Raw genomic sequence first — 25,076 nt, 5'->3', positions numbered from 1 at the left:
TCCAGACACGACTACGCTGACTGTGACGTGGATCGTCCGTGTTTTTCTCGGACATGGATGTTTTCTACAAATTGCCGACCGAGATAGTGCTTTCATATTGCATTATGCAGCTGATTTTGTCGGAGTACACAGTCTCCTCCTTGTTTCACCTCGGGTCCGAGAAATATTTTAATCAGATGCGTTTCGAATCACCGAGAACCTTTTAGCTCATTGTTCCAATACTTGGAGACTTGACTCGCTCTTTCGCACCTCGGCCTTGATACGTACGCCAACCTTTCAATGCACTTCATTTCATGAGTATCATGAGCGCACGCGGCCTACTCCCGCTTTTATCAAGGCGTGGAAGGATGATCAATCCTCTTATTCGAATACACTCCGGAGCATGATCGGAGTGGCTGCTCAGATACAACGCCTTGCTTGCGCAGTCATCTCCATAATGATCGACAACTTGCGTCTTGCCGGTGGATCTAGCTCGATACTGCCCCCAACATGGGAGATGCATGGACTAGCGCAATCGTCGTGGATTGAGGATTATCGCGTTCACCGCGCGCTTTGGTGTCTGCAAGTATTCTCCGACCTTCGTCGCGCCACATCTTCTGAGCCTGTACAGTCAAATGACCCGCAGGGATCATCCTGGGGCGGCTGGAACTGGAGTCAAATTGAGATCGAAAAGAGTCTACTCTATGCCCCCCTGGGAGATATGCGTCAAGTTGTGAAAGAGGAGATTCAGACAGTTGCACACGTTCTTCAGAATCTAGTGGCGTCGAACCAGGTCTACTTTTCCCTTGACGAGCTCTACCTCCCATATTCCCGTCATTGGAGATGAACGTTGGAGTAAACCACCCTATCTGGCCCGCACGATCAATCCCCATGGTTGTGGGCGTGGATACATGGAAGCTGGGCAAAGCTAGCGCTTGTATGCCAGGAATCCAGTGTCAAGTCTTCCGGGCCGTCAAAACGAATCTGACGCTATCTGGTTCCTATCCCTGTGATTTGGAAGATAATTTAGCACTTCGGGGATTAGGTATTTTCCTATGGGATCTATGGAGATTGAATTCTATGGGACTTTGCAGTCCCTTGAACAAAACAAATGTCAAAGCTCCGGACGGTTCATTTTGTGCCCCCGTTCCAGCTGCAATCCAGAATAGGGTCACTCAAGAGCGGTGGTTATGGCTCGTTGGTCTTAGTGTTCCAGTCAGGAATAAAGAGCTGCTAGAGTAAGAATAGGCGCTGATCGCCAAGTTTGGATGTATATAGACTAACTAACGAAATCCATCGGCATGATAATTAAAACAGTATTGCTCAAGGGAGTATCTCAGAAGAAAAGAATGAAAGAAACGCCACCAGTGTTTTCCGGTCCTGAAGATCATGCCATCTCTCATAGTTCCCTCCATCACAAGCAGATCGTTCGTAATATGGAAAACCCACATTTTTGGGAGCCTTACTTTTCAGATTCACCGATAATAGTGCTATAACGATGAATCTCGATCCCCTCTTCAGCGACGCATGAATCAACAGGTCCCTTTCGCAGACTCCTGTGTCCACTCGAGCTCGTAGTACCGGTGCTGTCGCTGTTCAAATGGGCCTTTGAAGATCCATGGCTGAGAGATCGGAGCTGCGACCAGAAGCCGCGGCCTCCAGTCTTGAACAGTGGTCGGAGATTTGGCAGGCATGCCGCAATGATACCTACACCGGCCTCCGTGCAAGTCCACATGACGACGGGCATTTGGTAGTCTATACGGGATTGTAAGTGGAATGCACTTTATGGGATATGGGTGAGTTTGCAGAGAAGACTTACAGGTAATATCGTCTCCCTGCTGGGTAAGGTGAAGCATAGCCACCAGACGAACAATATCAAAGATCAGAGCCCTGTAGATTTATTAGCATCTTTGCTCGTTTCTGAAGCGCTCGCCGCGGGGATACATACAGTCCGCCAACCATGAAAACGCAAGATAGGAGAAACTTCTGTGACTTGGCGACCGGGAGAGACCAAACAACTCCCTGAGGCATGAGCAGAATAATCACGTCGGAGATGATATTAGGAATCTGAGTGCCGTAGTAAAACTTGTCCGGGTCGATGCAGGCTCCTTCAATTGATCGGTCCCAGAATTTGGCCACTGGGATACAGTTGAGAATGGCGGCGACCCAGATGCTCACAGCCCAGAGGATAACCACCATTCCCATGAAGTAGACGCCGAAGAGCATATACTTGATTGAAAATAGGCGTCGATACAAAGCCAGGATTGACAGTTTAATGAACATCACGTTGGCAGTGTAGACGAATGGGTTCGCCCAGCCAATCTGGCAAAGGTTAGATTCACTGTTCTTTACGTAGCCAGTAGATCTGGGGGATGATGTACCTTAAAGAAACGCTCGACATTCTCTTTTGGAACTGTCTCAATATGGGAGCCCAGGCCATTGTAAAGTACTATTTCTTCAGTTAGTATCGGACTCGGTTTTCACGATGCAACTCCTTTACTCACAAATGACCACGCCAGTCGAGCATCCATATTTGAATAGCTACCATAAATATCCCAAGTCAGTTATTATTCTGAGCTAGCATAAAGAATCAATGCCTTACCAAAGCAACCAGAATCAAATAATCGTCCAAAAACAGTCTACTACCAGTAATCCTTCTGGCCAGAAGACGCAAACCAACAGCGACCGTAGGCAAAGTAAACGCAAAGACAAGAGCCACGATCAAAGAGTGGCGAATTTTCTCATTAGGGTGTTCAAAATCACCCTCAGTCCACGTGTGACCGGAGGATTGCTGAGACGACGACATGACAGACAGTCGGGTAAGCAGAGCAAAGGAAAGAACAGCCGAAATGATTTGGAATAATCATCCGAGATATTTGGAATCGCTTAAGCTTAGTATAAATAAGGTCGCTTTAGAGGGAAGGGGCGAAAGCGGGGAGAAAGGCTATTGTTGTTTCTCTAGATCTGTCATATCAAGAGCATACTCAAAAGGCGCAAAGCCACCAATCAAGCCGATCAGATGCTGGGGGATTGAGACAAACTTTGCAAGGGATGGTTCAAGATCAATAAAGCCACACGGATCTCTTCTTGACTCTATTTTGTATGCTCTGGCCTTGGGCTACTTATCTTGCTTCCATCGTCATGTCACAATGGAAGGCTGCGGGCCATCATGACCGCGGCTCTTGGATGTATCACATCATGCACCGCAGACTTATTATTTTGCTGCACAGCAATCTGTCCTGCATTTATCGCGCAAATGACGCATAAGTTGATAGAGAGCGATGCATTTCTTCTCGGCATGGTTCAGATTGGTCGGAAATAATAAGTGAGCTCGAATGGCAGCAACCAAACAATCCCCCAAGTAGCCAAGGTATGAACATGCGAGGAGCGAGTCTAATCCAACGGTCAGACCCCGTCCCTAGAAGGCCCTATCCGATAGATTCCGCAAGGGGCCAATAGAGCTGTCTAGGGAAAATTCTAAACACGGGTACATTTCCTGGGTACACAAGAAGATCTCCCAGAGAGGATCGATGAGTCGCATGAGCCCTATGGTCGTCAAAACCCCACATCTCAGGCAAATGCCGATGGTGCAGTTTATTCATCGCATCCCCGGCGTATTGGAACCAATCAAATTCTAGATTAGCGAGATATTGACTGCAAGTCGACTAAAACGTTAATAGCGCCGGGGCTCGGCAGGCTCATCCATGCGCGACCGAAGACGACCAGTCCGATGAAAAATTGTAAATATGACACCTCGGTCGCACTAAATCGCATGGCAGTAGATAACAGCAGCAGCCGTTACATGTCCGGAATACATCCCGTCTTCCGCCCAAGGTGAAGTCAATTCAGCTACGATCGCTTACTACCTTGTTTAGTTATTCCATTGCAGATCTTTCTGCTGTGTCGATCTTCCCCGCTACACTTGGCTTCAGTTGGTCATGTCTCGGGGATGAACCCTGATGGTTGAGAAGGGATACCATATTGTACCCCATTGGATTCAATCAACGTTCCTACTGGAACGAGTGCATGGCCAAGGCGATACTCTTCACAATTGAACACTATTTTTTTGATTTAGGTGGCTTGACAACATGTACAACCTTCCATCATCTGAGCTCCGAGGGAGATGTGTTAGTATGATCGTACAGCGTCGATGCCCCTCATGGGAGTGGGGTATTTCTCTCTACGTGCAGAAATAGTCTGAAGAGGCCGTGGTCAAATTCGCTTTTTGACGTCGTCTGCGTGTAGTCGCCAACATCCAGCAGCCCAGCGGGTCTAGCCCCCACGCTATTGCACAACCTCAAGTCACAAAAATATGAATGTGGCGATCAAATTATGATATCTGGCTGCACCTTATCCTTCGCCCAGTGCTCTCTTTTTCGTGATCAACATCAGTACAACTGCCGAATCCCAGCCGCAGGAATCGGCAAGCACGGCATCAATACGGGAGAATTAGAGCCCCAGGTTCATGCAAGGGCTGTGTTAAAAATGCAGAGGTTCCTCCTCAAAATAGTTAGATATTCTATATTAGCTTCAGCATTGACCTCGATTGTAAATCACAGAGCAGAACCCAACGAACTGAAGTTATTCCCTTGTCAATATAAGGTTGGTCATATGCCTAGTCGCGCCCTTCTTTTCTTCAGCGACTCCAATGTGAAGACAAATCCCAAAGTACGGTCGCATCGCTATCACTCGCTATGACGACCTTGCTTTGCCAACGGATCGACACAATAAGTGCGCAAAGGCCTCGAACATTTCAGGCCGTGAACTTCATTGCATTGCGGTCTAGAGAGGGGGTATTCAATACCCGTTTCTGTCAGGAACTACTCCATAACAAGGACCTCCCGCGCCGAACATCGCCCAAAGATCCTGAACGATAGCATCCGGAACCTCCCATGCCGCAAAATGACCTCCGTGTGTATGCTCACTCTGTCTTACGACCGGACCCAACGCAGCAGCCCATGTCGCCGGAACAACCGAAATCTCCCGAGGGAGATGAACAAGTCCAAGCTTTACATCCAGTATATAAGACCTCAATCGATCATATGTGATCCCAGATACAGACTCGGCATGCAAAGCTTCATAGTAGATGCGCACACTTGCATCAGGTCCCGCCTCGGAGAACCAGTAGATGGAAACCCAGGTCAAAATCTCATCGTCTGTCCAGGGGTACGAATCCGTCCAGTCGTGGAGCTTTTCATAGATCCAGGTTAACAAAGCCACTGGGCTGTCTGCGAGCGCAGCACCGATGGTCTGCGGCTTGGTGCTTTGGAGCATATTGTATCCGTATCCTTCTTGATCGAACCACTCAGATCGCTTGCGTCCGTCCCGCTCTCGATTTGTATAGGGCGTTATGGCATGTTGCAGAGCCAGCAAAGGGCTAGAATTCCACTGAGGAGGTCGAGCAACGATCATGTTGACATGTGAAGCTTTGCAGTGCTTGGGATAGAGAAGGCCGATGCTTCTTGTGATCCAAAAGCCCCAGTCTCCACCTTGTGTGACTATAACGTAACTCATTACTAACACTGCCAAGAAGTTTAAAACAAGACTCACCATATTGATTATAGCCTAGCTTGAGCATAAGCTTATGTAGAGCCTCAGCGTATTGCCCAAGGCCGAATCCGCGACGATTCACTCCAGAAGAGAACCCAAAGTTTGGAAGCGAGGGAGCCACAACGTGGAATGCGGGATTTCTATTCTCGCCTTTAAGTTTCGACAAAAGTTTTGTCACCTCAATAAAGGATCCTGGCCCTGGTGTTCAAATCAGTATCAATTCTGAAGCCAAGGGAAGCCTTAGCTTACATCCATGGCTAAATAGAAGAGGAATTGCGCCCTTGACAGGACTGGTTTTGTGGACAACTGCAGTAAATTGCTTGAGTAAAACATCAGATATCCATGTACCATAGAAGCCTTACAATGAATATCCAATACCCCAAATCCGTCAACTTCAATATCAGTATGGAACTGTGGTAGCTCGTTTAGACGAGATTCTGCTTTCCGCCAATCAAACCCATCTTTCCAGTATTTCACAAGTCGCTGTACTTCACTGACTGGCACCCCGAAATCCCACGAGTCTTGCGCTGACGACTCGAGCTGAGATGAAAATTTTGCTAATTGAAGGCGCTGTTGGAGATCCTGCAATTCTTCCTCGGGAACTGCGATCGTGAAAGGTTGCACCTGGGAAGACATTGTGGAGTGAAAGGTTGATTTTGCTAAGTTTCGAAGTAGCCTCCGACTTGGAAATCTATTGTTTTTCTAGTTCAGTCCCAGCATTTGTCATCGTCGATGTCATCCGCCCCGTTTCTCCTCAAATGCACAGGCCGTCATCCTTCGAATCCTTGTATCTTTATCCCCGCCATGTCTTGGCATTCCCGCTGTAACGAGTTTACAGATGATAACAGCAGATGGGGTCATGAATAGAAGGATGTATGAGCTCGGTTAAGGTAAAGATATATATGGCTAGATTTCTAATGACCACTTGCACCTAACACCTATAGCACGATCCAGTGCTGCCTCTTGGCGCCTCAATATATATCTGAGAAGGCATGTATCTCGCAACGCATATATCATAGTCCTTTAATCCAAATTTTGTTTTTGAAGCCTCATTCCACATGAAACAAGTGAATGGAGCTCTTACTTAAATCAGATTACCCCCAGAATTTGATATAGAGACACAAATCTTGCTATAATGTATCCCATTTTTCATAGATGGACTCCTGGAGCGGTCGGAGAACTACTTAGTCAGCCTCGCCGGGTTTCCCGATTGCAAGAATATCCACGGCCAGTTCTCCGTTCTCCGATAAACATTGAACATCGCCAGTCACATCATGCTATTTGCTCGCGCATCTGTGCGAGGCTCACTCGGGCTTCGTGCATTCTCAACGGCGCGAGTTTATCACGCTGAACTCGCCTATCAGGTCTATGGCCCTGAGAACGAGCAAGCCGGTTCTCGGGACCCAATCCTGTTCCTGCATGGATTGTTCGGGTCCAAGCAGAATAACCGCAGCATCAGCAAGTATGTCTACAACATCATCGGCGGATAAGAACTATCTTCTAACAGCCGTATAGAGCCCTGACCAGAGACTTGAAGTGCCGCATATACACTCTGGTGCGTCCCAGTCATTTGCCGAAAGCAATAGCAGGAAGAATCCACGATGCTGATTCGTCTTCTTTAGGACCTGCGCAATCATGGACAATCATTCCATGCGCCAGAGCACAACTACAGCGTCATGGCTGAGGATGTTCAAGAATTCATTGAGCAGCAAAAACTAGAAAAATGTGTTCTGATCGGTCACTCCATGTAAGTCTTCCCTCGATATCTTCTGCGAACAAGGTTGCTTGGTTCGCATAGCCTCTCTCGTTCCCCGGTCCTAACTTTGAATAAGGGGCGCCAAAGCCGCCATGACTGTGGCACTTCGCTCTCCAGAGCGCGTCTCAGGCCTAATCCCCGTTGACAACGCTCCCATCAATGCTGCGCTGAAGAGCGACTTCCCCAAGTATGTCCGAGGTATGCAGCGCGTAGAGGAGGCAAAGGTATCCAAGCAATCCGACGCCAACAAGATTCTCGAGGAGTATGAAGAGGTAAGGAGAATTTCTGCTCTAATCGCCAGAATATCTTCCTTGACTAACATGACGTTTAGTCCCTCCCAATCCGACAATTCCTTCTGACCAACCTCGTCCGCTCGGAGGAGGACAATACGCTAAAGTTCCGCGTGCCACTGTCCGTCATTGGCGACTCGCTCGATAACATGGCAGATTTCCCCTTCTCCGAAGCGGATGGCAAGCAATACAAGGGGCCTACACTCTTTGTTCGAGGTACCAAATCACGATATGTCACCGACGAGACCATCCCGGCGATCAAGAAATTCTTCCCGAATGCTCAGATTGCCGATGTGGATGCTGGTCATTGGCTTATTTCTGAGAACCCGGAGGCATTCCGGCAAGGTAATTTTGACTCCCGTCCTCGACTGCTGAAATGAAGATCTAACAATCATTTTTGCAGCGGTACTCAAATTCTTAGGATCATCCTAGTGCTACATGTACCATGTACTATAGATCATAGAAAAGGAAAGAAGTGGCTGAAGAATATCTACAATGTATCTTGTTCATAAATAATATAACATGAAAGAAGGGGGATTGACGTACGCGGCCATCATAACGATAGAGCCCCTGCGCTGGGAAAAAAAAGGTAAGATCAGTTGGGCAAGCTCTGTCTTTGTTTCTTCCTCTGCTCCTTCCTCTCCCTTTTCTCCTGTTTTTTCTTTGCCTTCTTTGCGGCCGCCGATGTGGAGGAAGCTGGGGACCCGGTACCATTGGCGAAAAGGCCAGGAACCACTGGCCGAGGCCGACGCTCATCCTCCGAAAAAGATCCTTGACGGGGACGTTTCCTAGACGTCCCGTTCTCGGTGACCCGAGACGCCATGGGTATCTCTCTCGTCGCGGCTTGGGGAGAGGGCTGATCATCTGCGTCTGCAATATCCGAAGGAGACGTTTGGCGAGCACGTTTGTTGAACGATCGTGATTCGTGATGGCCATTCTCATTCTCGGTGATCTGTAATCCTATTGGCATATCGACAGATGAAGCTGGCTGATTGGACAGAAGACCGATCTCGTCTTCCGAGACGGACTGTAAGCTGCGATCGCGAGAACCCAATTCCTCCAAACTATCAATCTCATTGTCTGAGGAGGCGTAAAAGTATGGTCCGGACGAGTCAGCTGTCGCAATCGCTCCATCTCCTCCGGTGCGTGAGATGGAAGGCCTGTCTCGTACATGTCCACGTCCAGTCTGGCTTCGAGCTGCACTACCAAGGATTCGATAGTGATCCCCAAGAGAGCCGGATATACTCGGCTGGTTAGAAATTGCTCGGTTGGTCACATCGTCCCCAGGAGCATTGCGGTTTAAGCCTGACTGAACAACCGCTTGGAATTTATCAATCCGGGTCAGCAGCTCACTTTTGAGATTGTTCAGCTCCTCGTTGTGTCCCAAGGTATCCACGCGGGTTTCCAGTGACCGCAGCTCTTTGTCAAACTTGGTTTGCAGAGATTTCAAGTCGTTGGAAACGGACTTGAGTTTTTCAGAGACCGCGCTCATCTTCTCTATCCCATCTTGACTTTCAACCCTGGTCTTCACGGCCTTTAGCTCTTCAAGGAGATTCCCATGGCCAGATTTGAGCTCATCCACTTCTTTCCAGTCAGCTAGCTCTTGCCTTATCAGCCTTGTTTCCAGAAGTTGGTAATTTGCAGCCAAGTCCGTAAGCTTTTCCGAGACCTCTGTGACTTTCTTCACCACCCCTTGATAATTTTGCTTCACGATCAGGGAACCAACATGCACGGTCAAGGTTTCGACCTGTTTTGAGAGCCCGGACACCGTTTCTGTAACGTCCCGATCTTCGAAACTAGCTTTCAGCGATGTAAGGTCATCACACAACGCTTCCAGCTTTGTTGACAGTTCGGTCACTCTTTCCACTTGTTGTAGCGCTTGTGGAATAGATTCACCAAGTTCCGAGAAAGCGTCAGACTGGGTCTGGAATTTATTTTTCAATTCCCAGGTCTCTTCTAGCTGCTCGCTGATACTTTTGGCCTGGTCAGAGACACTAGTGTTAAGGTGAAGCAACTTGTTGGCGACTTCGTCGCGGAGCTGGCTCAACTTAGAATCCAAGGATGCGAGGTCGACATTTTGCGTTGCTGTCTTGAGTGCAGCAATCTCCTTCGTACAATAGCTCTTGAGTTGGCTAACTTGCTCATGAGTTTGCGACATGGAGGGATACATCTCCATCATTGCGGCAGCCATGCTTTTCACGAGATGTTCCGTGTTGATGTTGGAGTATCGTAGTTCCAAAGATCGAACAGCAGCCACGAGGGATTCGTTTGCGGAGAGACATTTCGGTACTTGTTTGCAATATTCAAGTACCTGAGGCCTGTCTAGCATCAGCATGTTGACGTTGTTCCACATTGAGCCGTGGTTACTTTCGATTTTCGCAATGCGATCTTTGACACTTTCAAGAGCCTCTGTGGGTTGTGAAGGTTCGACATCTGGGACACTTTTGTCTCTTATTTCCAATTGTCGAACTGTTGACTCCAGATGGGCTATCCTCCCATTGTTTCTGTCGATATATGTCGTATATCGTGTATCCAGATCTTGGGCTTTGGTTTTGGCCTCTCTAGCGGTGGCGACGGCGCCCTTGAGATCGAGGCGTTCCTTCTCGATGGATTCTAGTCTGCGCTTGAGATCTGAGCCTTGCTCAATAAACTCTTTCACGGCGTTGAGTGTCTTCTCGAATTCTTGTCGGGCAAATAAGTCTCGATCAAAAGTGTCTCTGAGAGACTGCAATTCTCGCCGGAGGACCAAAACGCGTTCACCCATAGCCTCGGCCCTTTCCTGCGCTTCAGCGGCTTTCCCATGGGCCATCTGTACATCTTGTCGCAGTGGTTCCAGATCTGGAGCCTGAGCCGGGCTCCTCTCGAGGCTATTCAGATGTGGTTGGATAACCCCAGTGTCCACTCCCTCTTTCCATTCTTCAAGTTTCCGAATTCTCTTATTAGTGCCATGATTACTCATGGACTGGCTGTTGACTGAGTTTTCGAGCTTATTAAGTTGAGCCTGCGTGCCGGCGGGGATTCCAGGGCTTCTTTGGACGATCAACTCTTTGAGCTCCCGCAGCTCGGCCTTCATCTCCCGGTTCTCAGCTTCCAATTTGGCAATTGTCTCATCATCGGGGGATCTGCCGGGTGCTAAGGTCGGAGTATGATTGGAGGAGGAAATAGGGAGCGGCGTTTGGCGCAAAAAGCCTCGAAGAGACTCGGCCATCTTTTGGCGTGCGGTTTCATTCTCATCGATATCATGCTGGAGTTTGCGTATTTTGGATTGAGAGACTGCTTCTTCTGCCTGTATACCCTCGATCACAACCGGGAAAGCGTCTTTTGACCTGGCCTTTTCCAGGCGTCGTTTGATAGAAGCACCTTCGTCCTGTAATAGAGCCTTCTCCTTTTCCCTGAGTCCTTTAATGGCGGCAAGTTCCGAAAACCTCGTGAGAATAGGCACCATGTGACTAAAGTCGACTGTGGGAGCATTCTGGTTGACGGGTGACATGGGGTCACCGATCCGCTCAGAGACATCTGTCTTTGATGTTCGGTCCACCGATTGGTTGGCAGGTTCTGGGGCGCGCGAGGAAGTTGGGGTCTGCGCTGAGGTCGGCGTCTGTCGAGTGGCGGGAAGATGTGAGGTTGAAATGGAAGGTCTCTGAGCGGCGCGACCCAGGCGAGGGTCTGCCGAAGGGTGGTGCAGTCCGGGGGTCGAGGTTGAAGGGGACTGGTCTCCTGTGGCAATATCCATGGTGCTGGATAATGAACTGATCAAGAAGGCGAAGGCTTGGACTTCATGATAGGTACATAGCAGCCAGCAGTAACTCCTGGGTGAACAGAATATGAAAACTAAAGGCCTCTGGGATCCCAGACCACCTAGCGATACTTATCGGGAAAATGCTGGCGCGTAGAGTGCACAACGCAAACGCGTGTTGAGGGATGCGCGATGCGGTGAGGACTTGGCGGGAACCCGCAGATAGCGCTTAGTTTCAGGGGGGATTAATCTGATTGAGTCAAAAGTCGACTCGTCACAACAGGTTCACAGCGAAAACGTCGAGCTGAAGCTTTACTATCAAGTCGTCTGGTGAAGTGAAGATCAGTTCTTTGATTGACTTACTGCCGGGCGGTGAGACCAGTGCACTTCCTGATCGGCGATCTCTTTGTTTCTTCGGAGGAGCTCTGGTGCTTTTTGACTCTGGTCTTCCATCCCCAATTCAGAGTCAGATATTTCCCAAGATTCAATTACAATGGCTGCTGTAAGTACCGTCTTCTATCCTTTTTGTTTCCCACGCTAACTTGTCGGCTTCGGGCAGCCAATTTCCACCGTTGCGGAGAGCAAGGAGCTCCGAGGTCTCAACCTCATCGCCGCCCATTCGCATATCAGAGGCCTTGGTGTCGATGCGGACTCGCTACAGCCTCGGGGTACTTCTCAGGGTCTCGTAGGCCAGGAGAAGGCCCGGAAAGCTGCGGCAGTGATTCTGCAGATGGTCAAGGAGGGCAAGATCGCAGGTCGCGCCGTGCTGATTGCTGGACCCCCTAGCACTGGCAAAACTGCGATCGCAATGGGTATGGCCCAGTCGCTGGGATCTGATGTTCCTTTCACAATGCTCGCGTCGTCAGAGATCTTCTCGATGGAGATGTCCAAAACAGAGGCTCTCACCCAGGCCTTCCGGAAATCAATCGGTGTGCGCATCAAGGAGGAGAGCGAGATCATCGAGGGTGAAGTTGTGGAGATTCAGATCGACCGTAGCGTCACTGGGGTATGTGGTGCTTGAAGTTTGAGTTTATCAACGGACTGGCGCATGCTGACACACGCAGGGCAATAAACAAGGAAAGCTCACGATTAAAACCACCGACATGGAAACGATTTACGACATGGGCACCAAGATGATCGACTCGATGACCAAAGAACGCGTGATGGCCGGCGATGTCATCTCGATCGATAAGTCGTCTGGTAAGATCACCAAGCTCGGCCGTTCTTACGCTCGCTCGCGCGACTACGACGCGATGGGCGCCGACACCAAGTTTGTTCAGTGCCCCGAGGGAGAGCTGCAGGTCCGCAAGGAGATCGTTCACACCGTCAGTCTGCATGAGATTGATGTCATCAACTCGCGGTCACAAGGATTCCTGGCTCTGTTCTCTGGCGACACCGGCGAGATCCGTAGCGAAGTCCGTGACCAGATCAATACCAAGGTGGCGGAGTGGAAGGAGGAGGGCAAGGCAGAGATTATTCCTGGCGTGCTCTTTATCGACGAGGTCCACATGCTGGACATTGAATGCTTCTCCTACATCAATCGCGCCCTGGAGGCCGAGCTCGCCCCCATCGTCATTATGGCAAGCAACCGCGGCCAGGCTAAGATTCGTGGTACCACATACACATCCCCCCACGGACTGCCCCTTGACTTCCTCGATCGGGTAGTCATTGTGAGTACCCAGCCATACTCTGCCGATGAGATCCGCCAAATTCTAGCCATTCGCGCCCAGGAGGAGGAGATTGATGTTTCGCCAGATGCTCTTGCCCTTCTGACTAAGATCGGCCAAGAATCAAATCTTCGCTACGCGAGCAACATCATCACCACGTCTCATCTTCTGAGCCAGAAGCGTAAGGCCAAGGAGGTCAGCATCGACGACGTTCAGCGCAGCTTCCGGCTATTCTACGACCCTGGCCGCAGTGTCAAGTTTGTTAACCAATATGAGCAACGATTCATTGGTGACCAAGGAGTCGTCAGCTTCACTGCTACCGCCAACGGCGATGCAATGGAGATTTCATAATAGGGGGGACACCAGCTTCTCTCCGTGACGTGTGTTTCACTGGCTTAATATGAACCAACGCGGATGGTTTAGCGGGTCCAACAAAAACTTCACTGGATTTGGGTGCTTTATTTCTTGCTTTTTATGCTCTGCCACATCAAATGATGTATGATAAGGACTGGCGCTTGCTGAGGTGATATTTGTGCTTTTTTTTTGTTTGGAATGGATTGAGACCCTGTTGGCATATATCTAGTCTTACACAAAGCTCACTGCTTGACTCCATGGTCCTGTATCTCCAACTCGGCGGAATTCTACACCTTCGCCAAAGTAGCCAGCGCCCTTCCACGATTCCATCATGGCGCCGTCGTAAGGGCCATGAGCATCGCCGCCATCGCGAGCATCAGCCCATCGGAACTCCCACATAGTAGGTCGCTGCTCGGACTCGCCGTCGTCTGAAATAGCTGGTGGATCAACCCAATTCTCGCCCGTCTCATTGCGGTATTGCCGAGTCAAGAGCTCGCGCTCCGTGTCGTAGATTTCGGGCTGTCCTCGGCCCATGAGGATATCCGCAGCACCGGTAAGAGAGTCGATCGCCTTCCTTCTGTTGACTTCGTCGGGGTTCTCATCTGTCATTTCGGTGTCTTCCGGGGCATTGTTCTTTTTGTTCTTCTTCCTGTTCTGCCACTTGGGCTTTCGTTGGAGGCCTTTTCCTAGTCGAGCCAGGGCTTCCAGTATCGTCTCACCACGCTCAAGGTGTGTGATTATGGTCGTCAAGACATCTGCTGTCAGAACACTGTCGTTGATGCGATCCTTTTCTTTCCTCTCCTCGTCACGCTTCTCGGCGGCTTCTTTTGCCTTTCGGATATCCTTCTTGGACACGCCGTCTAGCCAAGAGTCGTAGACAGCATCTGGATCGACAGCTTTGCGAACGAAGTTGCCCTGGTCATCAAACCGTCCCTCCTCCTGCTCAGCACTCATGTTGAAAGCATCAAGCAGGGGCGCATTCTTTTTCTTCGCGCCCGCGCCGAGCTCCTCGTCCAATTCGGTGTCAATCTTGGCGCGCTCCTCTTCCCCGACGTCGCTTTCACTTTCTTCATCTTCCTCGAGATCTATTTCGCCGGCGCCTTTGCTCAGGTCCGCGTGCAATGCTTTTCCACCCTTTGAGGATGCATCTTGGCCCTCGATCTCATCGTCTCGCAAGAAACGGACATTTTTCTTGTTCTTGCGCATCGCTTCGTCGGCATCAATCTCTTCCTCGCCAAAGTCCTCCTGTAGCTCGGCGAACATATCGTCGTCCTCGGCGTCATGTTTCTCGAGCTTGCGCTTAGACTTTTCTTCCATGCGTGCTGAGAACCCTTCATTCTCGCTGTCTGAGTCGTAGCCATCAATGTTGACTGCTTTGCGACGCACTTTTTGGCCACGTTTTCCAATCTCATCGGCGTCTAGGAACTGGTCTTCGTCGAGAGTATCGGGTGCGAGTGCGGAGGGGTTGCGAAGATCGAATCGGGGTTTCTTGCTATCTGGACCTTCAAGCTCATCTTGGCCGTGATGGGTGCGAGTGAAATCCTCACCAGCTCGCTTAGGGTTTGGGTATGAGCTTGCCATAGTCCTTGACACAATGCTTAACAATGAGGAACGAGGGAGCGAGTCAGCTGTAGCTGTCGAGTTTGCGACACTGTCTGGGGTCGGAGCGGAAAATCATGGCAAAAACATGGCGGAACGACCTTGCGTCACTCTCGGCGGAATGTTCAACTTACCCCCACAGTAGTGGCCTTTATCTCTTGACATAGCTTCTTTCTCCATCAAGCTTTGAATTCCACTCTGCTTCAACCTAGGACAGTGATTTGATCATGGTAAGCTTCAGGCCTCATTTTTATCTTTCGATCTCCTTGTTTGAGCTCCCTCTGACAGCTACAGTTTCGACCCGACTATTGGTCCGACGACCCCATGGAAGGTGTCCTTGGTGGCGGTATGATGCGGCCAGGTGCAGCCCCCCGTCGCTTCGATGAATACTATCGGTGCTATCCAGTAGCTATGCTGCCTGGCCCCGAGCGTGAGAATGTGAACCATGGTGGCAAGGTCATCATGCCGCCCAGTGCTTTGGACAAGCTTACACGCCTTCACATCACATACCCTATGCTATTCGAGCTACACAATGGTGCCAAGGAGAGAATGACCCATGCAGGTGTTCTTGAGTTTATTGCCGAGGAGGGCAAAATCTACCTACCATTCTGGGTGAGTGGGAGTAACTTATGGAGCTGCTAGCTTTCAGCAAGTACTGACAATAGCTTCGCTTCTACAGCTCATGCAAACCTTGCTCTTGGAGCCTGGTGACCTTCTCCAGATCAAATCCACGGATCTTCCCCCTGGCCAGTTCATCAAGCTCCAAGCACAGTCCACGGCCTTCCTTGACATTAGCGACCCGAAAGCCGTTCTTGAAAACGCGTTCCGGAACTTCTCCTGTCTTACCAAGGGCGACGTGTTCACGTTTTCCTATAATGATCAAGTCTACGAGATGGCTGTCCTGGAGACTAAACCCTCTGGGGCTAAAAATGCGATTTCGGTTTTGGAAACCGACTTGGAAGTTGACTTTGCCGCGCCTGTTGGATACGAAGAGCCGCAGCGGACCAGTGGTACAAGCACACCTGGGAGTGCCATCGGTGGAGGGAAGCTTCCCGCGGGTGGACTGTTGCATCCTCAGGGAAGTATGGCACAGTCTATCAACTACGCCGCCATCGCGCCCGAGTCCACCGATGCCGCTGCTGGAGCCCGGGCTGTGTCCTCCAATTTCTTGTCAGAGGGTCAGCGTCTTAACGCGAAGAAGGGCAGCAAAGCCCCCACGCCGAAGGCGAGCACTCCAACTCCCGGCACTGTAAACCCTCAACATCCCCCGCCTGTTCGCAGGACCAATGGCCCTCAGCCTCTGCGACTACCTCCCAATCAGCTATTCTTTGGATACGCGATCAAACCTGCCAAGCCCCGTGATGAGAATGGGCAGGTGGTTCCTGAAGATCAGCCCAAATTCCAGGGAATCGGTCAGACGCTTCGCGGAAAGAAAAAAGACACTGGTGGATCGGCCACCCCTACGTCAGGGAGCGAAGCTGACAGCCAGAAGGGCAAGGCAAGCGGCCGCACACTTGGGAGCACCAAGCGGTAAATCTTCTTGCAGTATGCAACCTTTCATGAACTATCAATCTTGCACGATACGATGAAAATCTCTAGAGACGAGAGCTTCTAGACCGCGTGGTGGGGAATTTCGTTACGCTGGCATAGCGAGGATCAGGCGTTTTTTGGGTGTCATTCTTATTTCAAAACTTGCAAGATATTATAAACTTATTTTTCATATTTATCAATCTGTCTTGTACTGTCAATTCCAATGGAGTAGAAAATGCAGCCAGCTAACTTGACACGATCCGAGCCTCGGCTTAAGCGGGGGGCATATGAACCAGATGGAAGTATAGACTCTTAGAATGAGTTGTCCAGTGGACGTTGAGACGACAATTTCTTGAGTAAATTCCACATTACAGCTGGTACACTCACTCTGAATTGAGAGACAATGCAAGACTGCTGCGCATTGGTTCGTATACACTGACCTCGCTTGAGAGCCTGGCGATCGCTGCGGCCGAAGACTTCCTTTCAATCTATCCAAGCCGAGCATCCTCAAAAAGCCGTACGACGTCCATCATGGAAGCAGACCCTACAACTCCTCCTCCAAATCCGTTGGCGCCATTCACCAAGTTGGGACCCTCAGTATACATCCAAGACCCAACAGACACAACTACGCAAGATGGTCGGCCGGTCATCTTCATCGCCTTCTGGATGAACGCCCCGCCCCGCGCGCTCGCCAAGTATGTCGTTGAATACAGACGCATGGCACCCTCAGCACGAGTTATTTTCATTCGCAGCTCCTCGAATGACTTCTTCTTCCGTTCCACGGCGAGCGCGCAACAGGCCCGAGTTGCGCCTGCGGTGGCAGCCCTCCGCGCCTCGGTGACCCCTGAGACTCCCGTGTTTATGCACCTCTTCTCGAATGGCGGTCTCTTCGGCACTACCCATTTGCTCAAAGCATACCACCAGGCGACGGGGAATCCCTTACCGATCTCTTCAATGATCATCGATAGTGCTCCGGGCACTGCGAGCACCTCTGCCGCAATGAAGGCCTTTTCTTACGCACTGCCCAAGCTGTGGATCTTCCGCTTGATTGGCAAGAGTGCTCTATGGATCACGCTCGTCCTGATCAAGATCTTTCTGAAAATCACACGGTCTCCAGATGCGGTCAGCCTTGCCCGCAAGGCGATCAATGATACAAGCCTCGTGCAAGCTGCCAATGCTAAGGGGGTCCTCACCCGTTGTTATATCTACTCCGATGCAGATGATCTAGTTGCTTGGCGTGATGTGGAGAAGCATGCATCTGAGTCGGAAACATCAGGCTGGGTGGTGCGTCGTGAGAAATTCCAAGGAACGCCGCATGTTGGCCATATGAGAGCGCAACCGGAGCGGTACTGGTCCATTGTCAAGGAGTATTTGGAACCGGCTGAAGCCGCATCGTAATTCCGGTGTTTACTCTGTTCCTTGTTCGATGGGGTTAGTAGTTTCGGGAATTTTGACATGCCATAGTGATCCGTCTATACCAAATAATCGTGCCAATAAGAATAGAGACTACAGCTGAGTTTCTAAAGCCATTTACATAAGGTCTTTGTTATGAAAAAAATACTCGTTCGATTCATCAGTCATGCGCTCTTCGGTTCACAATTGGCTTCTCCTTTTCCATGGAAACTTAGGCTATTAGGTCACTATGACCAACGGCCTTGATCTCACGCACTATCCACCTTTCCAGCGCCAGAAGTCTCGCATCAACCCTCGGAAGAGAGTTCCACGCCTTTCATTGCCGAGCATAATAGCAGTAGAATATCCCATAATCTAGTGTTAACGACGACAGGAGTGCATCATTGTATACTACGACTCGTGCCGGCCCAACCTTGTGCTATTTTGTAGCTTTTTGGCTCTGAATACATTTTTTCTCACTGTTTAAATCGTTCCTTCCCGATATCTTGTCCGATCTTGACATTGCTTGGTCGAGGTCTATCAGCATCGCTACCAAAAGTATCAATTAACAGAAGACTCCTCCGGCTATCTTTTGTGACCTTTGCAGTGATGTTCCAGCATCGTGCCAACGAAGCGGAGTTTCTTTCTGCCACTAAGAACAAGGATTCCCGCTTCATCCTTCCTGGATATGGCCGACCATTGGACTATGCGCCGGTAGAGAAGAACATCTATGGCGTGGAGAGTCGGAGCATGTTCCCATCCGCCTTGGACGACAGAGACATTGAGAATGGATACACAGAGTAAGGATCTATGATGCCTTTGATATCAGAAAGCTAACTTGATCACCGAAAACAGACTGCCCATCCAGTCACTTCGTGAGATCGAAATGGTTCGTGTCATGGAAGACTTGACTGATATTCCTGAATGGTGGATTAAGGTAAGAAGGAAGAGCCGCATTTCTTCTAAGCGCCGGCAACTAAATGAATGTCCCACACCACAGATCCAAGATCCTGGATTTGTGGAAGATTGGGAAAAGATGGCATTGAACGGCGATGCAGACATCACCCCCAACATGGCCAACTGGATCATCGACGAGCTCAAGTTCAAAGCGATGATCTATGAAACAAGCCAGGCTGTCGGTTTGTACAACGGTGACATGACCAAGTCTGATTCAAATGTCCCCATTTCACTGGTTGAGAGACTGAGCAAGGAGACCAAGGTCTTGGATTATGATGACACCGAGTTACAATTCTATTATCCAGGATCTTGGCGGAAACAGCGAGATCTCCTGGCCATGGCATTATACCCCGTTGTATATGGCAAAAGTCGAATTCTCACGGATACAACTATCGGGTTGGACGAAGCGCTGCGATTCGCCGGTCAGGGCGAGGTAATCCCCAAACCCACGGAGACGGGCATCACTCGAGAAGACATGACCTGGCGAGTAAAGGCGCGGTCAGATATCCAGGTCAGGCCGTATAGTCGGAACTTCCAGATTCTGCCAACCGACTTTCAGCTGGGCGACGATGACCGTTGGCATATTAGTTCATACATCAACAATTTGCACCCAATCAGGCACCGCAACATCTATAAACTAATCGAGGACGCATTCAACTGCATGATCCCCCAGTTCAACATGACCATGACGCCGCTCAAGGACATGTTGCACTCACGCGCCAGAATCGAATATCACAAGGCTGAATACCATCCGATCCCCAAGTCAGTTCTCGACAAAGAGCCGCAAATCAGACCCAAAGAGGCGCAGAGTGAGTTTGAAGAACGGTATCTAGATTGGAGACATGAGAACTTCAAAGTGATCCAACCCGATGCTGGTGTCTTCATCCCTTGGGCCGTGCCTCCGGCCCTGATGAACAAGCTCCCAGAGGACCTGCCTAGTGCCGTCCGTATCGAACGAGATGTCTCCCTCAACAAGGACTACAAGGATCGCGGTCTTCAGGTCATCACGCGCATTCTCGGTGTAGATCTCTCCCCGGAAGATCCTTATTACCAATCCGACTGGCACGTCGAAGGCCAAATGGTAAGTTTCAAATTCAATGTATCCAGTTGAGCAAGTCTAATCCCAGAATGCAAGAACGAACACATCTGCGCCGCTGCATTCCTCGTCTTCGACAATGAGAACATGGAAGAGCCGGTCATGGAATTCCGCAACATCGTCGAAACAGGATCCCTGGGTGAAGTCGACCACGAAGCTAATGACTTCGTCTGGCTGAAGCAAGTCTTTGGCCTTGCAAACGGTGAACCAGCAGTCCAGCGCCCAGGCTCAATCAAATGCAAAGTGGGCCGTAGCGTGATATTCCCCAGTACCGTTCAGCATCGGTTGACCCACTTCGAGCTAAAAGACAAGTCGAAGCCTGGGCATAATCGTGCCCTTGTGTTCTTCCTGATCGATCCGAATCTGCGAATTATCTCCACGGCTAATATTCCACCACAGAGACTGGACTGGACGCTCGATATAAAGGGGGATGAGGATAAAACGAAGTCCATCATGGCAGGTCTGGCCTTGGATAATAAGGACAGGAAGGGTCCGATGCCGATGTCGTTGCTTGAGGCTCTAGATTTGAGATGGAAGTTTTTGGAGGAAATGATGGAGTTTACCAAGTACCAGCATGTCGCGTTTGAGTCGCCGGTCGTGATGCTTTGAACAAAAAAAACTTGGCAGAAGTAGATGGCTTGGGCTTCTATTGAAATCTTGTGAGGGTTCTGATTTGAGTTACTTGTCTTACAAAATGCAATATTCTTACCTTACTTACTTTGCTCTACAAGATCTACATGAAGTTTGTCCACGCTCGTATGTTCAAATCGCCGCGCTATGCCATTTGTGTAGAAAAACTATACACATCCTGAAAAAACCATGCACCCTGAATCCATTTTTTGTTCCAAACACCAGCCCATTCATAAGACCAGGCAATATTTCCATTTAACGGCCCTTCATCTCGGGGAACTCGTCATCCAGCTTCAGACGAGCAGCAACGTTCATACTCATCAACTCCTGGATCAGAAGCTTGGCTGCATATGGAATGGACATCTTCACGACCGAACGAGATGACTTGCAGCCGGGGCACCAGTTGAGATAGCCCATGAAACCACATTTCTCGCAAATATCGACCTCGTGGATATCAGACGAGATCATGAGACGTTCCAGCAGGAGCTGACTAGTTCCGTACGCGATCAGACAATCACGTTCCATCTCACCGAGACGAAGACCACCGTCACGCGAACGACCTTCGGTGGGCTGACGGGTAAGCGTAGCCTTGGGACCACGGGCACGTGAGTGCATCTTATCCTGAACCATGTGCTTGAGCTTCTGGTAGTAGATAGGACCAGTGAAAACGTAGAAGGGAAGCGGCTCGCCGGTGATACCAGAGGTGAGCATATCCTTGCCACCGTAGCTGAAACCGTGGTCGATCAGGATCTGAGACATCTCCTGGACAGGGCTACCGCCAAAGCAAGTACCATAGCCGTGTTGGCCGGAGAGAACACCTGCCTTACCAGCAACCAGCTCCAACATTTTACCGACTGTCATTCGAGAGGGGAAACCGTGGGGGTTCATGATAATGTCGGGGTTGATACCAGAGTCGGTGAAAGGCATATCGGTTTGATCAGCGATGATACCCACGACACCCTTTTGTCCGTGACGGGAGGAGAACTTGTCACCGACTTCGGGACGACGGGTCTGTCGAGTCAAGATCTTGAGTAGTTGGGTCTCACCCTCGGTAGCTGATACCATGACCTTGTCGATGTAGGCGGGGTCAGGGAGCTTGTATGTCATAGGTGCGGCGTTCCAGGTGAGTGGCTTGCTCGAGTCACCACCGAGACCAGTCGTGTGCGCCGCGTCGGGAGTGACCTTGTTGATGTAGACCTCTCCGGCCTTGACTTCTTCACCGACCGCAGCAAGACCATCGCTCTCGAGAAGTGCGTGCTTGCGAATCGGGGCATCGTTCTCGTACTCTGGCGGGTTGAGACGGTCCTTCAAGCCGTTGGGGTAACTCTTGAGATTGGTGACGTATTTACGGTAGACCTGGCATCGACCGAATCCGCGATCAACGGATCCCTTGTTCAAAACCAGAGCATCCTCAATATCGTATCCAGAGTAACTCATCACAGCAACTGTGGCGTTCTGACCAGCAGGCAACTGGTCATACTTGACCAACTCGATAGTCCGAGATTTGACCATTGGCTTCTGAGGGTAGACCATGAGGTAAAGGATAGAGTCAATGCGCTGGAACTGGTTCGAAGCGATAGCGCCAATGGCTTGTTTACCCATGGCACATTGGTAAGTGTTACGGGGAGACTGGTTGTGGTGAGGGTAGGGAATAAGACCAGCGACAGCTCCGAGGACTGTGAAAGGCTCGATTTCAAGATGCGTGTGAGCCTCATTGATGTCCTTCTCGTAAATAGAGATGTACGAGTCATTCTCCTCATTCACGTCGAGGTACTCAACCAGGCCTTGGGCGAGGAAATCGTCGAATTGCATTCGCCCATCGCGCAGTTTCTGCAGGTGGTGCCTCCGGACACGGGACTTGCCGTTTTCAACGATAATGAGAGGTCGGCAAATTCGACCATCATCGGTCGCGAGGTGGACAGCTCGCTGATGATGGTTGATATAAATACTGACAAACTCCGAGATACGTCCCATACGGCGAAGCCGGCGGAAGGCATTGAGGAAATACTTGGGCCGTCGGGTCAACGCAGTGGGTGTACCGTTGATGGAGATGGTGTAGCTGCCCGGTGCATAAAGCTGCATTCCACTGACGGTCGAGATATCTTCGGCACCCAGCATGAAAATCAAGTTCCGTACAGGTCCCTCCTCATCGTTGGTGGTAATATGTGTCATCAGAGCCAAATTCTTGACCAGACCACAGGCTTCACCTTCGGGCGTGTCCGCAGGACACAACATGCCGAACTGCGAGGGTTGCAGGGCACGAGGACCGGAGACCTTTCGGGTCTTCTCGAACTGACTGCTAATACGGGTCATCATACCGAGTGCAGCAATGTAACTCAGCCGACTGAGAACGTGGGTAACACCGGCACGTTCCATGCGGAAACGCTTCAGACTCCAGTTACCAGTGGAGATAGCCCGGTTCATGCCCTGCGTGATGTGATTGCCGTGCATGCTCATGACACTCCAGGCGTCGAATTGCTCGGCCCGATTCCGCTTGTTCAGAACCTTATCGATATTCATTTTGATATCGAAGCAGAACTTCTTGAAAAGATCCTCGAACAGCAAAGCCAGTAGCTGGCCCGCAAGTTCGAGACGCTTGTTACCCAAGTAATCACGGTCATCCACCAGAGCCGGATCATTCTTCGCCATCAACACACGACGAGCCATGTGAGCGACGTAGATAGCCTTTGGCCGGAAGTTCATGTCCTTGACCTCGATATGAGAAATGATGACGGAGGCAATAGCTTCGACAGCCTCTTGCACGTGAGTTCGGCGGTATGCTCCTGTCTTGCGGTTGATCTTGATACGAGAACCAATCCAGTCAAGCGCTTGCTGTTGAGTGTAAATGCCAAGGTTGAGTGCTTCCTCAAAGTTGATGGCAAAGTCGTCCTGGTATTGGCTGTCAGACCCGGCAACCAGCTGCAGAATCTCTTTGTCGGTATGAATGCCCATGGCCTTGAGCAGGACGACAATTGGAATGTCATCGCTAAGGACGTTGTGCTTCACGTGGAGCCTATCCTTCTTGAGAACGATGTAACTCTTTGATTTACGCTCGTTGGAAGAACTAGAGAAAACTAGTCAGTAAATATGCTCAAAGGTCCAGGCGGAAACCAAGCTTTAACATACCTAGTCACCGAGGCCTGGACAATCTCTTTCTTCGGGTCCGTCTCAACAATGATTCGATTCTTGCTCAGCTGCTCCTGCACCAAAATAACCTTCTCGGTTCCGTTGACGACAAAATAACCACCAGGGTCCAGAGGACACTCGTTAAGGACTGTCATCTGCGCTGGCGTTTTGTTGGAAAGCACACACTTGGAGCTGCGCAACATGATGGGCATCCGACCAATCGAGACACCTCGACGAATAACACGTTGTCGGCCACGAACATACTCGAAGTCGACCAGGATTGGTGCGGCGTAGGTAGTATCTCGAAGTCTGCACTCCTGGGGAGTCACGTCGGACTGGAAGTCGATCCCAGCATCCTGGGTCTCGTCCGAACGTCTCGGCGAACCGACGTAAATATCCGTGAATTTGATGTAAAATTGGTGATCGACATCACTGCGAATGGTGGAGCTTGACTCGACAATCTTCTTCAGTTGCACTTCGACAAAGTAGTTGTATGAGTCAATGTGCTGTTTCACCAGACCCTTGACTTTGAGGAACGCGGGCAGCAGATTCCACTTGTCCTTTGCCGTATCGATGGGATCGGTCAGGGATTTGTTGTAGTAGAATGGTTCCAGTAGTGCATCAAAGGGATCCTTGTGCTTGTATTTCGACGCAGGTTCTTCGGTCTGATCGGTCTGAGTCTGAGTCTGGGTAGATGAGACTGCTTCCATGACAGATTCCTGTGCAATAGACGAGCGCTTTCGCTTGAGCTGTTCAGTCGTAGCATTTTGGCCAGCCTGTCATGAAATCAAACCTCAAATTAGCATGACTGTTCAGTGCTTCGCGCGCCGTCGACAAAAAAAAGTTTTGTTACCTCCGAGGGACGCCGGGGCTTAGCTGCAGGAGGGGCCTGCGGCCTCTTGCGCGGCGGCATTGTGGCTGGAATTCTGGGCTCTAGAGGGACGATAGTCCGGCGATCTCAGGCCACTCAGTTTTCAGGGAGATGAACGTTTCTGGTCGACGTCGCCAGTGCCTTTGGCCGATGGAGGGGAAGGCCGAGAGAATTTGGAGATGGCTTATCTAATCAGTCAGCTATCCAAAACAGGTTAGCGTGGATAAATGACACCTGAGGCATAAACTTGTCTGCTGCATGATTGATTAGGAGCTATCTTCCCTTGGGGTTTGATTCTGAAATGAGGACAAAGATGTGTGATGATCCTATGGTCATACTTCTCTCGGGTCCTTTTGGATGAGATCTTAAAAATGAATTCGGCAGTGTTGTACCATGATGGAACTATATATCATCTATGCCGAAGTATGAGATTGAAACTTTGTTTGCCTCGTTATATTGACTACATCAGAAGAAGTAGAACATAAACGAAGGAATTTCATAAAATCATGACGCACACAACTGACCTTCGAGGTAGTAATTGAT

General features: G+C 50.1%; 11 protein-coding genes across 11 annotated transcripts; 6 read left to right on the top strand and 5 right to left on the bottom strand.

Annotated features, from left to right (window-relative positions):
• Positions 1 to 382: 382 nt before the first annotated feature.
• Positions 383 to 826, top strand: N7496_001939 (uncharacterized protein; the record flags this gene model as incomplete). The annotated part of the gene is made up of 1 exon (XM_056694870.1): positions 383 to 826. One exon carries the CDS (start codon positions 383 to 385, stop codon positions 824 to 826), a length of 444 nt encoding a protein of 147 aa, XP_056561599.1.
• A 615-nt stretch (positions 827 to 1,441) lies between these two features.
• N7496_001938 (putative integral membrane protein Pth11-like) lies at positions 1,442 to 2,785 on the bottom strand (the record flags this gene model as incomplete). The annotated part of the gene is made up of 6 exons (XM_056694869.1): positions 1,442 to 1,734; positions 1,799 to 1,869; positions 1,928 to 2,301; positions 2,361 to 2,428; positions 2,484 to 2,520; positions 2,582 to 2,785. 6 exons carry the CDS (start codon positions 2,783 to 2,785, stop codon positions 1,442 to 1,444), a joined length of 1,047 nt encoding a protein of 348 aa, XP_056561598.1.
• Positions 2,786 to 4,776: 1,991 nt separating this feature from the next.
• On the bottom strand, positions 4,777 to 6,165 carry N7496_001937 (epoxide hydrolase family protein; the record flags this gene model as incomplete). The annotated part of the gene is made up of 4 exons (XM_056694868.1): positions 4,777 to 5,477; positions 5,530 to 5,727; positions 5,779 to 5,835; positions 5,892 to 6,165. 4 exons carry the CDS (start codon positions 6,163 to 6,165, stop codon positions 4,777 to 4,779), a joined length of 1,230 nt encoding a protein of 409 aa, XP_056561597.1.
• A 638-nt stretch (positions 6,166 to 6,803) lies between these two features.
• N7496_001936 (uncharacterized protein) lies at positions 6,804 to 7,955 on the top strand (the record flags this gene model as incomplete). Its single annotated transcript, XM_056694867.1, has 5 exons — positions 6,804 to 6,991; positions 7,045 to 7,084; positions 7,152 to 7,276; positions 7,362 to 7,557; positions 7,617 to 7,955. The coding sequence occupies 5 exons, from the start codon at positions 6,804 to 6,806 to the stop codon at positions 7,953 to 7,955; spliced, it is 888 nt and encodes a 295-aa protein (XP_056561596.1).
• Positions 7,956 to 8,170: 215 nt separating this feature from the next.
• Positions 8,171 to 11,308, bottom strand: N7496_001935 (uncharacterized protein; the record flags this gene model as incomplete). The annotated part of the gene is made up of 1 exon (XM_056694866.1): positions 8,171 to 11,308. One exon carries the CDS (start codon positions 11,306 to 11,308, stop codon positions 8,171 to 8,173), a length of 3,138 nt encoding a protein of 1,045 aa, XP_056561595.1.
• A 496-nt stretch (positions 11,309 to 11,804) lies between these two features.
• rvb2 (RuvB family ATP-dependent DNA helicase reptin) lies at positions 11,805 to 13,329 on the top strand (the record flags this gene model as incomplete). Its single annotated transcript, XM_056694865.1, has 3 exons — positions 11,805 to 11,813; positions 11,871 to 12,317; positions 12,376 to 13,329. 3 exons carry the CDS (start codon positions 11,805 to 11,807, stop codon positions 13,327 to 13,329), a joined length of 1,410 nt encoding a protein of 469 aa, XP_056561594.1.
• Positions 13,330 to 13,563: 234 nt separating this feature from the next.
• N7496_001933 (GYF domain-containing protein) lies at positions 13,564 to 14,913 on the bottom strand (the record flags this gene model as incomplete). The annotated part of the gene is made up of 1 exon (XM_056694864.1): positions 13,564 to 14,913. One exon carries the CDS (start codon positions 14,911 to 14,913, stop codon positions 13,564 to 13,566), a length of 1,350 nt encoding a protein of 449 aa, XP_056561593.1.
• A 245-nt stretch (positions 14,914 to 15,158) lies between these two features.
• Positions 15,159 to 16,465, top strand: N7496_001932 (polyubiquitin-binding protein UFD1; the record flags this gene model as incomplete). The annotated part of the gene is made up of 3 exons (XM_056694863.1): positions 15,159 to 15,161; positions 15,226 to 15,543; positions 15,611 to 16,465. 3 exons carry the CDS (start codon positions 15,159 to 15,161, stop codon positions 16,463 to 16,465), a joined length of 1,176 nt encoding a protein of 391 aa, XP_056561592.1.
• A 527-nt stretch (positions 16,466 to 16,992) lies between these two features.
• On the top strand, positions 16,993 to 17,859 carry N7496_001931 (TMEM53 family protein; the record flags this gene model as incomplete). Its single annotated transcript, XM_056694862.1, has 1 exon — positions 16,993 to 17,859. One exon carries the CDS (start codon positions 16,993 to 16,995, stop codon positions 17,857 to 17,859), a length of 867 nt encoding a protein of 288 aa, XP_056561591.1.
• A 603-nt stretch (positions 17,860 to 18,462) lies between these two features.
• N7496_001930 (DUF4246 domain-containing protein) lies at positions 18,463 to 20,515 on the top strand (the record flags this gene model as incomplete). The annotated part of the gene is made up of 4 exons (XM_056694861.1): positions 18,463 to 18,653; positions 18,709 to 18,790; positions 18,854 to 19,891; positions 19,946 to 20,515. The coding sequence occupies 4 exons, from the start codon at positions 18,463 to 18,465 to the stop codon at positions 20,513 to 20,515; spliced, it is 1,881 nt and encodes a 626-aa protein (XP_056561590.1).
• Positions 20,516 to 20,791: 276 nt separating this feature from the next.
• N7496_001929 (DNA-directed RNA polymerase III core subunit RET1) lies at positions 20,792 to 24,575 on the bottom strand (the record flags this gene model as incomplete). The annotated part of the gene is made up of 3 exons (XM_056694860.1): positions 20,792 to 23,600; positions 23,663 to 24,438; positions 24,516 to 24,575. 3 exons carry the CDS (start codon positions 24,573 to 24,575, stop codon positions 20,792 to 20,794), a joined length of 3,645 nt encoding a protein of 1,214 aa, XP_056561589.1.
• Positions 24,576 to 25,076: the final 501 nt, after the last annotated feature.

Source organism: Penicillium cataractarum, assembly GCF_028827025.1.
Source record: "Penicillium cataractarum strain IBT 29864 chromosome Unknown utg000001l, whole genome shotgun sequence".
NCBI classification, from domain to species: Eukaryota; Fungi; Ascomycota; class Eurotiomycetes; order Eurotiales; family Aspergillaceae; genus Penicillium; species Penicillium cataractarum.
The sequence above is the reverse complement of the archived record's forward strand: the minus strand, read 5'-3'. Positions and strand labels throughout refer to the sequence as shown.